The following is a 13,742-nucleotide window of genomic DNA, read 5'->3' as shown; positions in this document are numbered from 1 at the left end:
CTGCAACAATTCATAAGCGTTCCATATTTTTATGCCATTTCTACGCCAATAACGAAAGATTAAATTCCAGTTTGGGTGGCGCTAAATTATTTCTTTGCGGTTTGTTGTCATTCCAGTCAAACGTCCTAATCAGCAAACTGTTGCTTCAACAGAAACAGGGTGCAAACACAGCTGGTACAAAAACACACAACTTATTTCATTAAACATCAAACTTTAAATTTATTACTAAAATTAACTACATTTAAGAGGAAAACTAAATTAAAAGGATTTTCCATTTGTTGATTTTAATAAAAGATATTTGTATGAAAATAAAATATATTGTGTTCTGGCGACGACATGCCACTAAATAAATTGGGAATGAGAATTTACGTTTGAAAATAAAATTTCTTTGAATACTAATTATTAAGTCTAAGACTGAAGTCCATTCTAACATGCACGCCAGGCTTGCGTATAATCACCGCTTTGCCTTGTTGCAAAACGTCCAACTGCTTGGAAATGCCATCGATAACAATTGTGGCGGATTTGGGCACCTTTTCGAGCCCAGCAATCACCAAGCGCTCAATCCACGATTTAGAGTCATATTTGGGTGTTCCAATAAAGTGATTTGTCAATCGATAATTTTCAAACGCAAAGTTCACATGAATATAATTGCCTTTGCGATAACCATAAGACTTCTCATCATCAATATAAAGTGTGCCATTTGCTTTTCCTTCGCGATCGAGGCACACAATCAAAGTGTAGGGATCATTCTGCATGAGTAAGGAAGTGCGACGGTGACGTTCCTTTCTTGGCACGATTGTGCCACCTCTTTGGAAAACAGGTACCTAAAAAATAATTTAGTATTTAAAATGTTAAACAATATCACATGAAATGAGGTAATACCTTATAATCATTCACTGGAATGGACTCATAACCTGACTTTTCATATCTCTGATACGTGTCTACATCGTACCATAAGTCACCAGTTTTTTTGTCATCGATGGCTGGGAAGTAGACATCTACTTTACTAACACCTTGCTGCAATACTGGACGCACAAGTAAACGATCTTGTAGTAAGAAAGAGTTGTCAATACCAAAGGCATCTTTGTCCTTGGGATAGTGTGCCAAGAGGGGTCGAACCACTGGACCTCCATCGATTTCATGCTCATAGAACATTGTATACCACAGCGGTAAATAAGCGTAACGTTTTCGTATAGCGTCTTGTATAACCAGACGGGTCTTTTCGGGATATAACCAAGGTTCACGTCGTTTTGTATCAATGTGTGCATGACTACGGAAGAACGGCAAGAATGCGCCTGTTTGATACCAACGCTCAAATAGCTCAGGATCGGGATTGCCAAAGAAGCCACCAACATCAGCACCACAAAATGATAAACCAGAAACAGCAGCTGTCAAACACATCTTAATTGAATGCTGCAAGTGTCCCCAATCTGCGGTGTTGTCACCTGTCCAAATGGCAGCATACCTTTGTGAACCCGCGAAAAATGCGCGTGTCAATATGAATGGTCGTTGATTTGGATCACGCTTGATCAAGCCATCAAAAGTGCCCCATATATACATATGACCGTAGAGATTGTGCACATCACGGTGTTCCCAATTGCCATAATGTATTAAATCTTTGTACATTGTTACTTCAGGACCGTTGAACACTGAAGGTTCATTCATATCATTCCAGAACATAACGTCAGAAGTTACAGTCTTGAAGTTCGAAAGTAAATATTGGTCGGAGTAGTATTTGCGTACTTCTGGATTGAAGAAATCTGGATAACTTGCAGCACCAGGCCAACACCAACCTGTAAAAGAATTATTGATATGTTAGAAAATAGTTTATACAGTAATCCAGTATAAGAGTACAATTTATATGTTCTGTTAGAAGAGTGAAGAAGTCGTTTTATGACACAAAATTCAATCAATTTGCTGATCAATATGCTTGCACAAATCGTTACTGACGAAAATTAGGCATATAAAACATCTGAGTAAATATACAATAGATTACCATAGAAAGTAATAAGGTTCATGGCTTACAGAGAAATGATCATATGTATAACGATTATACGACCATAGTACAATATCAACTGACGCTAATCGAATTGGAGACATTCAGTATATTGAATGAAACCTAGAATTTCTCTGCCTAAGGATTTGCTGCTGTTATTATAGCCGTTTAATAACTATATAAAAGGCAACTTCAATAGAACTTCAATAAGAATACATGGATTAGAAAGCATGTGTGAAGAGAGCATTAGAGAAAAAAAGATTATTTAGGTTAAAGCAGAGATAAGATCTTAAATGAAAGTTGCCTCCACGGTCATAAACGAATAGTCGATCGATTTGAATGTGCTTGTATGAAGAAAGAGTTAGAGATAGAAAGTTTATTTGGGATAAAGAATATACGGTGGCGTGGCTGGATCTTAATTGAAACTTGCCTCCGTCAAAGTATTGGCACCTAACCACTTGAATGGGTCACAGTCATAAACGAATAGAACTAAAATTAGTGTGGGCTTGAGAATTTCTGTAAATCAGACGATTATAGATATTATCTATCTAATATTCTTCTCCTAGCTTAGATCAAACCCGAAAAAGGAATACAACCAAGTGTTTATCTCTTTTCAGGTGGATCTACCTAAAGTAGATCCATTCAGTTGAAATGGCAACGTAGCCTTAAATATTCATAGGCTTTCATATAAACAAAGGAACCATATTAAGCTACTAAGTAATTTTAAACATTTTCATAGCGAGACAGTCGTACTAAGTCATTGTTAACCATTTTAAAGCAAAATTTATTGAAAATAAACCCGAACTTTTTGGGATCGTCACTTCAACCTAACCGCGTCCAACCTATTAATTGTTGATAGGGATTTTTTTCCCCCATTTCTTTCCAAAGATCATAGCAATTCATAGCTCATAGCTACATTTGTTATACGTTTAAGAAGAAAGTAAAACTGTTGTTATATGTGCTCTGCCATTAATGTAGCAGAAAGTGTGGCGTAATAAGTGTGGAACGCCAATTTAAATAGAATCTTCATCTAACTATCGTATAGTTTTAATTATTATGACGTTTTTACTATAAACAACTTTCAACAGCGTTAATCAATAGTTACCATCTCTTTAGAACTGCATTTTCTGTTTAAATAGTCGGTGCCTCTCACACCTCTGAAGTGTGAATGTTCTTGAACTTATCTTTATTCTCATTTGTATTTAAGTTCACGTTAATTAGAATTAAAACACATTTTGGGAGTACTTATTGATAATAAAAAAAAATAAAAAAAATAAAGAATACATAATAAATGGACCGAGAAGCAACATGAATTTAATGATGAATAACCCCTTGAATAGCATTATAAGCTTTGCCGAAGGTTCTAAGTGGTTCTAACCTTTGAGTTTTTAAATATACGGCAACACAATGGGTTTATAGATCTAAGTGGATCAATTCGCCGGTATAATCTACCTATCTAGCGATGAATACGATTTAGTATCTTTTCAATAAAAGGTATATTAATAACTTAAATAGGGTTTTCAACTATCATATAACTTTAAGTAATATAACATTTTGTAAATGACTTTTCTTAATGCTTTGCATTATAATTCTACCCATTCCCAGTCCACTCTCATTTCCTAAACAATCCCTTTCACATTCACTATACCTAAACATACACAAACTTAAATATACGTATTTGTAATTCCTTTCATGTTATCTGCTCATACCACACTCATGGTTTCCCACAACAACAACAACAACATGTAAAGCTTATCTCAATCATACCATATATACATAAATACTTGCCTTCATAATCTCTGTTATCTGCGTGTTTAACATAGTAGCCACGTTCAGTGCAGTCGTTGTGGAAGAAATAACCAGTATCACGTTTGATATGTGGATCAATAATAATAACCAAGTGGCGACCCAAATCTGTTAGATTTTTAATCATATTCAAAGGATTTGGGAATTTATATTGATCCCATGTAAAGTATTTTTTAGCATCTGTATATTCAATATCGAGCCACATAGTATCCATAGGAATATCGTAAAGGTCGAAGTTCTCAGATACGGTCTCAACATCTTTTTCATCATTGTAGTTCCAACGACATTGATGATAAGCAAGTGAGTACAATTGTGGTAAGTTTCCTGTACCAGTCAAATCAGTATATTGCTTAAATGTATCCATTGGTGTAGGTCCTAATAATATAAAAGCATCTATTATACCAGATTCAGATATAAACTGTGCTGCAGGCGGATCTGCTTTCCGTGAACCTGAAATATAACGAATAAAGAGATTATTATTTTACTAACCAATTGCATTTAAACTATTTACGTGAGACAAAGTTGACAATTGATGAAACAACATTATTAGAGGCTGTGTAAATGTCCACCCAGGTTTCGGCAGCATTTTGCCAATAAACGCCAGCTGTGCGTTGTGTACTAAAAGTAATTAAAAATTAATTAAACAACAAATGAAAATAATTAAATGTTAATAATTAAAATGGAATATTTACCCATGTCCATATATCAAAGGTATGGAGCCATATAGAGCCATTTTACTATCAATCAAATATTCGAATACATCTAAGTTATACAGCCGATATGGATCTGTGCCAGAAGTCGACTTCAGCACAAAGCTGTCAGCATGCTCCGGTATGCCAAATAAGACTTCAGCTTCTGGGAATGAGAAATCCAAAGCAACAGCTTCTGGTCCGTAAGGTTTAGAATCATGGTGTGACTTAAAATTCTCTTCCCAAGCACCAGGATCTTCATCTTCTGCTGGCTTGACAGCATTTTGTGCGTCTGGAGTAGCTTCAGCAGGCGCCGCCGCTTCAACGTTTCCGTCAACCTCGTTTTTAGCTTCCGTATTTGGTTTTGTACGCAGATACTCGAAATTCATGAGTCCCTTAGCATTAACAGATACGCTCAAAACATCATCTTGGTAGAAGTCAATGCGGAATGGGTCACCTATGATAACAGCTTTATTGGAACCAGAAACAATTGTCAATTGGTTTCCATCTTCATTCAACACTTTTATGCTGAAATATTAAAGTATGATTTACATTATTGCATATTGGTAAGGTAGCTAAACCTACGTTCCGGGTCTTGGCGTATCTTTCAAAGCGTGCTCAACTTTGTAACGTGGCCTCAGTGGTGATTTTTCATCAATCAGCACACGGAAAGTGTTACCCTGTATGTGGAAAGGTAAGCAATTATAATAATTAACGTTAACTGCCTTGATTAATGTACCTGTAAGGCTTCTAGCTTAAAAACAAATAAATGCTGATTATCCTTGTGTATGATATCAGCAGTAACAGAGTCGGAGTAGGTATTTAAAGTACCAGGAACTAACGCAAATTTTGAGTTTCCAGGCTGTAACTTACGCACACGCCTAAAAGTGTAAATACATTTTAAAATAGCTTTTAATTATGAAGGGAAATTATAGTTTACCTGCAAAAACTGCTTTGATCACATGTTTTAAAGTTGGTCTGGTCCACTCCGAGCGCCAGTCCGACTACGCAAAATAATAACAGAAAAATAGCCGCACGCATATCGTATGCTGTACGCTAAAATGTAGAATGTAAGCTAATAAATAATATTCTGAGTATTTAATAATTTGGCACAATAATATATTTTAATTATAACTGCGATAATATTTTCGAACGTCAACACTTCAAATCGCCAAATTCCGTATCAGCCACTCGGCTGCACTTATAAATCAAATTGGCTATTTTTAAACAAATCAAAATATTTACATATAAACTTTAAACAACTTAACATGTGCAAGGGTTCTCACATACATAAAAATAATAATAATAGTATATTTTACATAATTAAAAATCGATGCCCGCTGCTTGGTTACCGCATGTGCCTCACACAATTTGTATTCGATAAGGCTTCGTACACGTCACCATTAAGTGGAATTACGCTGCAGCTTTAAAGGGCTGTGGTTAGTTAATAAAAATATTATAAAATAGTTTTATTAAAATTTTGATATTTTTTTTTTTGCTTTAAACTGAATGACATGCAAATTTTTTTTGTTTTTTCTTCTTCCCAAATAACAAAATGAACTTAAAAAAACATTAAACGTACTGACGATTATCACTATTAAGCAATTTTTACCACACCACTAAAAACATCTCCAAGAGAATTATAAAAATATGTTTACCTTTTATAAAATGGATTACTTAAAATATACCAAAATGATAAAATTATTAATAACGTTCGCCGGCTTCTATGAAAAAATTTTGACAAAGTTTCCTTTTTGTGCCTTTACACGACACGCACACAATGTCATGTGAAATGTCATATGGGATGAATGTCAAAAAATGTTCGAAGTTGATAATGCAGTGCATTGAACATAAGTACAGTGGGGGCTATAATAATGTATCATCTTTCATAGTTATATTGAGAAAACATAAAATACCTTTAAGTATTTGTTGCGTTTAAGGTCGTGTGCGAGTTAGGCTAAGTTGCGTTCTAAATGAGGAAAATTCTAAGATGAGCAGATAATGTAGTAATGTGTCGATACGTGTTGATAAATGACTAAATGTGTGCAGTGCAAAAAAACCTAAAAAATCTCCCATTTGGCTTAGCATCAACTTAGCCTAACTCGCACACGACCTTAGCCTAACTCGCACACGACCTAAATAAGATGTTTAATAAATAAATTTGAAAACTTTTAACCAAAAATAATAAATAAGTGCAATAAATAAATATTTACATAACTGCAGTGCAGAAAATTCCTAGGTAATTTCAATTTACTTTACCTCAATTCACTTGAACTCGCACACGGCCATAATTAATAAATTAAACTCTTGCTTAGGTCCTTCTATTTCGTATAAAACATATTCAAAAACTAGTGGCGTTACCATTTACAACATTTGCATAAAGCGGCAATCCTTAATTTCAACAGTTTACTCTACTACGGACCTGATTAAATTTAAGCAACTTATTAAGTTCTTTTTACAGGCGTATTCTTTCATAAACATATTGCAAAAAGCTACATTAAACAAATATCATTTTATGGAGCAATACTTCAAATATATACTTCGTTTTAATAAATCAGGGACATTACATAGTCAAATATATTTTCAAAGCACGTAATAAGTATAAAGCACGGTGCAGACTAACATTCAAGAAAAAAAATTGATGAATGTGAATGATAGTCTGTCACCCAAAAACTTGTATACTAACACACTTAAAACGTGCTAAACACTTTTATAGCGTGCGAAAACTCCCTTATTCTTCCAAAATTTTGTTTGAATGACAACTCTTGAATGTGAGCATGTTCAAGTTCGGTCGCTAGAACAAATTTGAGCCGTAGAGAGCGCAATTAGACTTCAGCATTTTTAATTTTAAATTATACAATTTATGTTTCATTTATTTTATATCAAATACCACCACTATATATAAAATCAATCAACAATAATGTTTTTAACAAAAAAAATTGAATCAACTTAACAGGTCGGTAATAAAAGAGGTCCCGAAAATTTTAGATCTTCCCGTAGGTAAAGATGGACACGGACATATGAAGTGGATCACTATTTCGTACTCATCCTCAAAACCACAACCACCACAAAAGTCATTAAATGGTAGACCCAGTTTAAACCAGGCTAACCTTAAGATCAAGACTGACCTAGTGTAAATACTTGATCAAGATTGTCCTGTTTATCTATTGACTTTAATGTAAGTTCCACCTTTCATTAGACGGAGTGTCTTACCTTTATTACCTTTATTTCTGCTTATAATGTAAATCACAAAAGTTAAACCATAAAATGAAAAAATACATAAATTATCACATTTTAACAGTATAATTTTTCTAGTGTATTTTAAGTTCACGTAAAGTATGTACATAAATTTAACTTATATTGTCCATAATTTTAACCACGCTAAAATTTTAGTATTTAATTAAAGTGTCCACAGGGAAGGACCGACGCAACCCCATGCATTTTTCGCGATCAATAAAGAGAGCATTAACTTTGCGCTTCAAGTCCGATTCAAGCATGGAACGAGTTTTCAATAAACTCTGATGTTGAGCCTCGGCTTCCTGTAGTTTCTTGTGCAATTGATTAACGGTGCCCTGAATATCTTGTACCTCTCTTATTAGACGTAACTGTGCAAAGTCCCTTAAAAATAATACAGAAAATCATCAATTGATTCATAAACTCTAAGGCTATGAGTACACTTACTTGCACAGCTCCAGACCTTGACGATGAGAACGGGCTTCGAGACGTGTCTGTGCAACTTGTAAAGGTTTCGACTTATCCTGTATAGCCTTTTGTAACAAAAATAAGAACTTCTCCAAATCGAACAGCTCCTGTTGGGTTTTTTGCAAATGATTTTGTATTCTGTTTTTGGATTCAGCCATTTCCTGACAGCGGCGATCTAGAGCATTATTCGTACGACTCCAGTAATCCCAAAGTGCAGATGCAATGCCATTAACAGTGGTTTCTGCATCGCTTCTCAGTTGTGTCAGCTTAGCACGTTCAGCTTGTGAACTTAAATAATTTAAAAAAATTAATAAAAATTATAAAAACAATTTTTAAAATAATGCAGATCAGATGACATAAGGATTAGATTCACTGAGGCCCAATGAAAATTTTAATAATTTACCGGCTAACGCGTTGACTGGTTGCCTCTGCCCAGGACTCCTGTGTGCTTATGCTGGGATCATATTTTTCAATGCCTCCATAATAGGTAATACCACGACTGTAGTTATTAAGTTGATGACACACTGAATCAATACCAAGTGTTGATTCCTTAAAAGTCACGTCTTCTTCCAATAAATGCTGAGCAGCTCGACAATCATTCGCTTGCTGAGTGATCTGAATGTAGATTTAAATACAAAGAATAATAAATATATATATTTTAATAATAATATGTGTTTTAAATAATTTTCTTTTTTAGTCATTATTTCTATCTTTATATTCATTATCTTAATATTAATCAAATCTGTGTTTAGGTATATTTTTTTTAAAGATCTTATGGACATTGGAAGAACAACGAAAGATTGACCAGCCTTTCACATCCTCTCACAAGTTAATACTTTATTAATATTTAATTTAATTTTCAAAGTCGATTATGGCAAATAAACATTTTTTCTTAATAAATAATATTTAACCATCAATTATAATAGACAATAATAGATTATTTATTATTATTATTATTATTACAATAGACAATTATGAATAACTACTGGCAAACATTATTCTTATAATAATAGAAAATTATTATTCCTCTAATAGACAATTATTATTCTTATAATAGACAATTATTATTCTTATAATAGACAATTATTATTTTTAGGTTAGGTAAGATTATACCAGCGATCCCAAGGGATCCACTTAGACCTAAAGGCCCTAATGGGTTTGAATCACTTGCAGTTCTACAAGATCCTCTAAAAAGAAAGACCCTAAAGTGATAAGGCGACGCCGCTCATATGCTGAAAAGAAGCAAAGCAGATGGGAGATACTACCATCGTTTTCACCACAGTTGAAAACTCATCGACCTGAAAATATATATTACATATATCTAAACCCTAATGCAAAGATCCATGTCAGCCTAGAATATTAGTACTAGGCTTAATATAAAAAGCTTCTTAACATTATAGGAGTGATTTGATCCCAATTCCACACTTTCTTTCCTATTATATATTATCAATCAATATTAACAATAAATTTCAATATAATGATTAATTTGTACAATACCATATATTCCAAGAAATAACAAACACAATGACAATTTATCGTGTCTCTTAACTCTTAAAGAACATAAAATTGTTATTCAAATCCCATTCCCAAAGGTCAAATATGGAGTTAACATTAAATAAAACAACTGAAGTTCATTGCATATCTCCTCTTATATATGTTATATGTAGATCATGTCTTATAAGTATATCAATTTATAGCATCCCACGTGATCCTGCAAGCTGTTCGTTTCTCAGTTATTATGAACTTTCTATCCAACTTTGTGCAGACCGAACACTTTACAATGCTATATTCAGAGCTATTATCTTCATTAATATAAACTGTACATTAAGATCAGCTCAGATAAATATATATATTTGATAAGAATTGATTTTCATTAAAAAACATCTTTCTTTAAAAATGCACTCAAGAAATCTACAGATTCTTTCTATATCACCCACAATATATAAGCTTCATATACTCTTTATAAACTTCATAACTAATTAGTTAAATTATGTCAGGACTACTTAAAAATGTCTTATATATTTCACATACCTTTCCGTGAAGTTCATTCAATTTATCTCTGGAATTGCGCAAGTTTTCTATTTCCACAAGCAAAGCTTTTTCCACGGAGTCATGCACTTTTTCTATACCTTCACGTCCTTCACGATGATAGAGACATTCTTGCGCTATATGCAGTGGTGCTTCCAGACCCAACATAGCTTTAGCGCACTTACGTTTCAGCTCCGTAAAAGCAGATGACTCAAAGACAAGTTTCTCCAATTCAGTATTCAATTCATTACGCCAGAAAGTCACATCAGTTATACGCTCTCCAATACGTCTACCAGCCTCGCGTTGACCTTGTGCAACTTTCTCATCAGTCTCACGCATCAAACGCACTGCATCATTGCGCAAACTTTCCGATTGATGTCTGAAAATAAAAAAAAAATATTTTCATAAAATTTATAAATTTATTCTAAATAAGGCCATTAAATAGTTTACCGATTAATATTTGCCTCGGCATATTTGCTGAGATTATTATTGATCCACTCAGTGCCAGTGTAACGCGTGTACAGAGCAGCTCTAGCCGCATGTTGAGGATTACGATCGAAACCTGTAACTAAATTCGGAAATATTATGGGATTTGTAGACATACCATCAGGTACAAAGCAAGGTTGCATCATTTGATTTGTGACAGGTTGTTCTGGTAAATTTTGAACCTCCATCATTTCGTAGGCCAGTGCCGGTCGCCATGGATGACGTTGGGTGGTCTAACCAAAAAATGGTAGAAAATTAAGTTACAGTCTAAGAATGCGAAGAATATGCACTACAATATACCTGATACGAAATACCGACACGCGGCGGCACTGGTGGACCAACCACGGGTTCCATGCATGGTGGGGCGCCAGCTGTGCTCCATGGCTGCAATTGTGAATACATTACAGTTTCCTTTGGTGCTGCCATTGTGATTTTGATTAACGGGCCAAATAAGTGTAAAGCAATAAAAACTCAAAATTTTCGTAAATATTGTGACTGAAATCAATTCTACATTTGTTGTGTTTTAAAATTCAATTCCGAAATGAAAAATTTTAAGGAAATTCAACAAAAAAATATTTCGAAACTTAAATCAGTGTGCCTTAGAAAATAATGACGTTTGGTAATACATATGATTCCACTAAGTTTCTATAATCTTTGCGTTCCACATATTCATCCGCACGCTTTAAGCGCTTATCCAGCAGATTGTCCTTCACCAGCCGCGAATCGAAAGTGCGATTCTCGAGGTAGGATGAACCGTGACTCTTCATGTGTTAAATGAAGTTTTGTGAAAATGTTTATGTTTGGATGAATTGTGTTGATTTGATTTGTTGCTGCACTCACAATTGGAATGCTTGATCTTTGCAAAAGTTCTTTAATGGATTCTACTCGCGGGAATTTTAACGGATGACGTTGTTGTAAGAAATTTTCCTGAATAGGCCCAGAAAGCATTTAATAAGCGTTTGCTCTGAAAACTCTTTGTGTCGGAATTCATGGAATTATAGCAACTGAGCTGAACACGTAGTTCCCAATTTTGTTTTTCCATTTTTCCATGAGATTGTTTATCGATAAAACCTCGTTGCCCTGGTAACCACGTTCCTCTTTATTAAATGACTTTTTTCTCGCCAAATTAAATTTGAAAGGCACAAATATTTAGAGGTTGCATTCTGACAGACCTAAGTTCATAACCTTTCGTGTTTAGGTCAGTAAATTACTTATTCGTAATGACATTAACATTTATCGATTTGCAGCTAAGTAAAGTTCGAGTCTAGGAAGTGTCCTAGATTACACTTCCGTTGACCTATAAAATTATATGTAGTAATGCGTTATTCTTGATATGTGAGTAAGTTGTCTTACATATGTAGATATAATAAATCTTATTATTGATTTAAAAACAATAATACTAAACAAAAAAAGTAGACACGAGCGTAGTTAGATAGGGATAGTATCTTAATGAGAGAATTGACGTATGAAAGCTAATGAATCCAAATCGTTACACATTTTATCTATTAACATAAAAACAACTAATTGTGAAATGCCACAATCAGATGAACCTAGAAATACATCTCGACCGCCGACTAACGTGGCAAAACCATTTCTTCACTAAAAGAACTAGGTTTGAAGGTTTCAAATAGAAGATGGATGATTGTTCCTACTGTAGTTATCTTCTGCACTAATGCTGATGACATAAATGGTATTATTTCCCACCAGATCCGGGATATACTCATCTTAAAAGACAAAACAAGTCTTCCAACATCGATAAGATATCTTCAAAGACACTGCGATTGTTCTCGCTCCCAATTTTTTAAGTATTGTGCAATGTTATTTAATTACTCATATAATATTAGCCAAGTACGTAAATGGACCATTATCTGCCCAACGACCAACTTTCCTGCCATCCTACATCATTGCTTAACTTAGTAAGAAAATTATATGAAACATTCCTACAAATTAATTTAAAAATAATATTTTTTCAAGCTCCAGTTCAAGTTCAGAAGCAAAAAGTTGACTATATATGCTTAGCATCATCTTCATGATTAGATTCGCCAACAAGCATTCCACTATAGTTATTAATCTTGATATGGTAAACGTGTTTTGTACTATGTATATCGAGGACTTGATTCATAAGCTTCTTCTATATTGATTCCCCACTCAGCTCCTTAGATTCTCGCTTTTAGATCCTTTATATTCAGAATTGATTCAGACCTGTTATGAATTTTTCCTAGTGTGACTGTTGTGCCTCAAAGTTAAATTCTGGGGCACCAATTATTTTATTATCTACACAACAGATATTCCCGTTTCTCTACTGGATTCAAGCAAATTTGCTTTGCGGTCGATTGGCTGATCTGTATGAGATCCAGTTTCCCTGAAAGAATCTACTACGAGCATAAAAGTCATTTTTACGCGCTCTCCATTTACTATAGTGAAAATTTGCATAAAAATCTTCCAAAATTACGGTCGTTACTCTAACTAGTCAGTGTAGAGTTCGAGCAACAACTTCAAGGCCTCATTACTATATCTATATCATTATACTATATTAATGACACGCGTACACAAATTGCGGATAACTTCACATTTCTTGGATTTGTATTGACTTCCAAACACAACTTTGTTGCTCAAGTCAAATAAGTTATTTAGAATGTCACATCCAGTCAAATTCACCTCAAAAATGTGCTAATCACATACGATCATTTAACAGCAAAGTCAAATTAATTTGCTATAAGGAGCTCATCTGTACGTTGTACTGTCCCATTAGAGAAAAAGCTCCCATCAGATGATTTTAAACAGGGCCTTTGCAAGAAGAGTTATCGTAAGAGTATCAATCACAAGCGCAGATTTGGTGGCAAACACCAAAATCTATTACACACCATTTCTTAACTGATTCGCATTAACGATTATCTATTCCCTTGCTAGGAAACACTTAACCTGATGTCATAACCTGCTTCCTGACATCCTTCAGGTCAACAGCCTACTCATTAACTTGCTTTAAACTATAAGGTATAGGATTCCTTAATTTGTAAACTACAACATTGATGAGT

General features: G+C 34.1%; 2 protein-coding genes across 3 annotated transcripts; both read right to left on the bottom strand.

The window, feature by feature from the left end:
* Positions 1-258: 258 nt before the first annotated feature.
* LOC119669179 (neutral alpha-glucosidase AB-like) lies at positions 259-6,268 on the bottom strand. Of its 2 annotated transcripts, none has more exons than XM_038078988.1 (9): positions 6,150-6,268; positions 5,432-5,547; positions 5,231-5,372; positions 5,077-5,171; positions 4,495-5,019; positions 4,314-4,420; positions 3,785-4,252; positions 883-1,793; positions 259-824 (listed from the first exon to the last, which is right to left on the bottom strand). In XM_038078988.1, the coding sequence occupies exons 2-9, from the start codon at positions 5,530-5,532 to the stop codon at positions 396-398; spliced, it is 2,778 nt and encodes a 925-aa protein (XP_037934916.1). In that variant the 5' UTR covers positions 5,533-5,547; positions 6,150-6,268; the 3' UTR covers positions 259-395. The 2 variants fall into 2 exon arrangements, with proteins under 2 accessions (XP_037934916.1, XP_037934915.1); XM_038078987.1 differs by lacking the exon at positions 6,150-6,268 and adding an exon at positions 5,811-5,970.
* Positions 6,269-7,778: 1,510 nt separating this feature from the next.
* LOC119669177 (tektin-3-like) lies at positions 7,779-11,249 on the bottom strand. Its single transcript, XM_038078986.1, has 6 exons — positions 11,008-11,249; positions 10,672-10,940; positions 10,225-10,600; positions 8,597-8,808; positions 8,173-8,481; positions 7,779-8,109 (listed from the first exon to the last, which is right to left on the bottom strand). The coding sequence occupies exons 1-6, from the start codon at positions 11,131-11,133 to the stop codon at positions 7,881-7,883; spliced, it is 1,521 nt and encodes a 506-aa protein (XP_037934914.1). The 5' UTR covers positions 11,134-11,249; the 3' UTR covers positions 7,779-7,880.
* Between the last annotated feature and the right edge of the window lie 2,493 nt (positions 11,250-13,742).

The sequence above is a fragment of the Teleopsis dalmanni genome, chromosome 1 (assembly GCF_002237135.1).
Source record: "Teleopsis dalmanni isolate 2A chromosome 1, ASM223713v2, whole genome shotgun sequence".
NCBI lineage: Eukaryota > Metazoa > Arthropoda > Insecta > Diptera > Diopsidae > Teleopsis > Teleopsis dalmanni.
The sequence above is the reverse complement of the archived record's forward strand: the minus strand, read 5'-3'. Positions and strand labels throughout refer to the sequence as shown.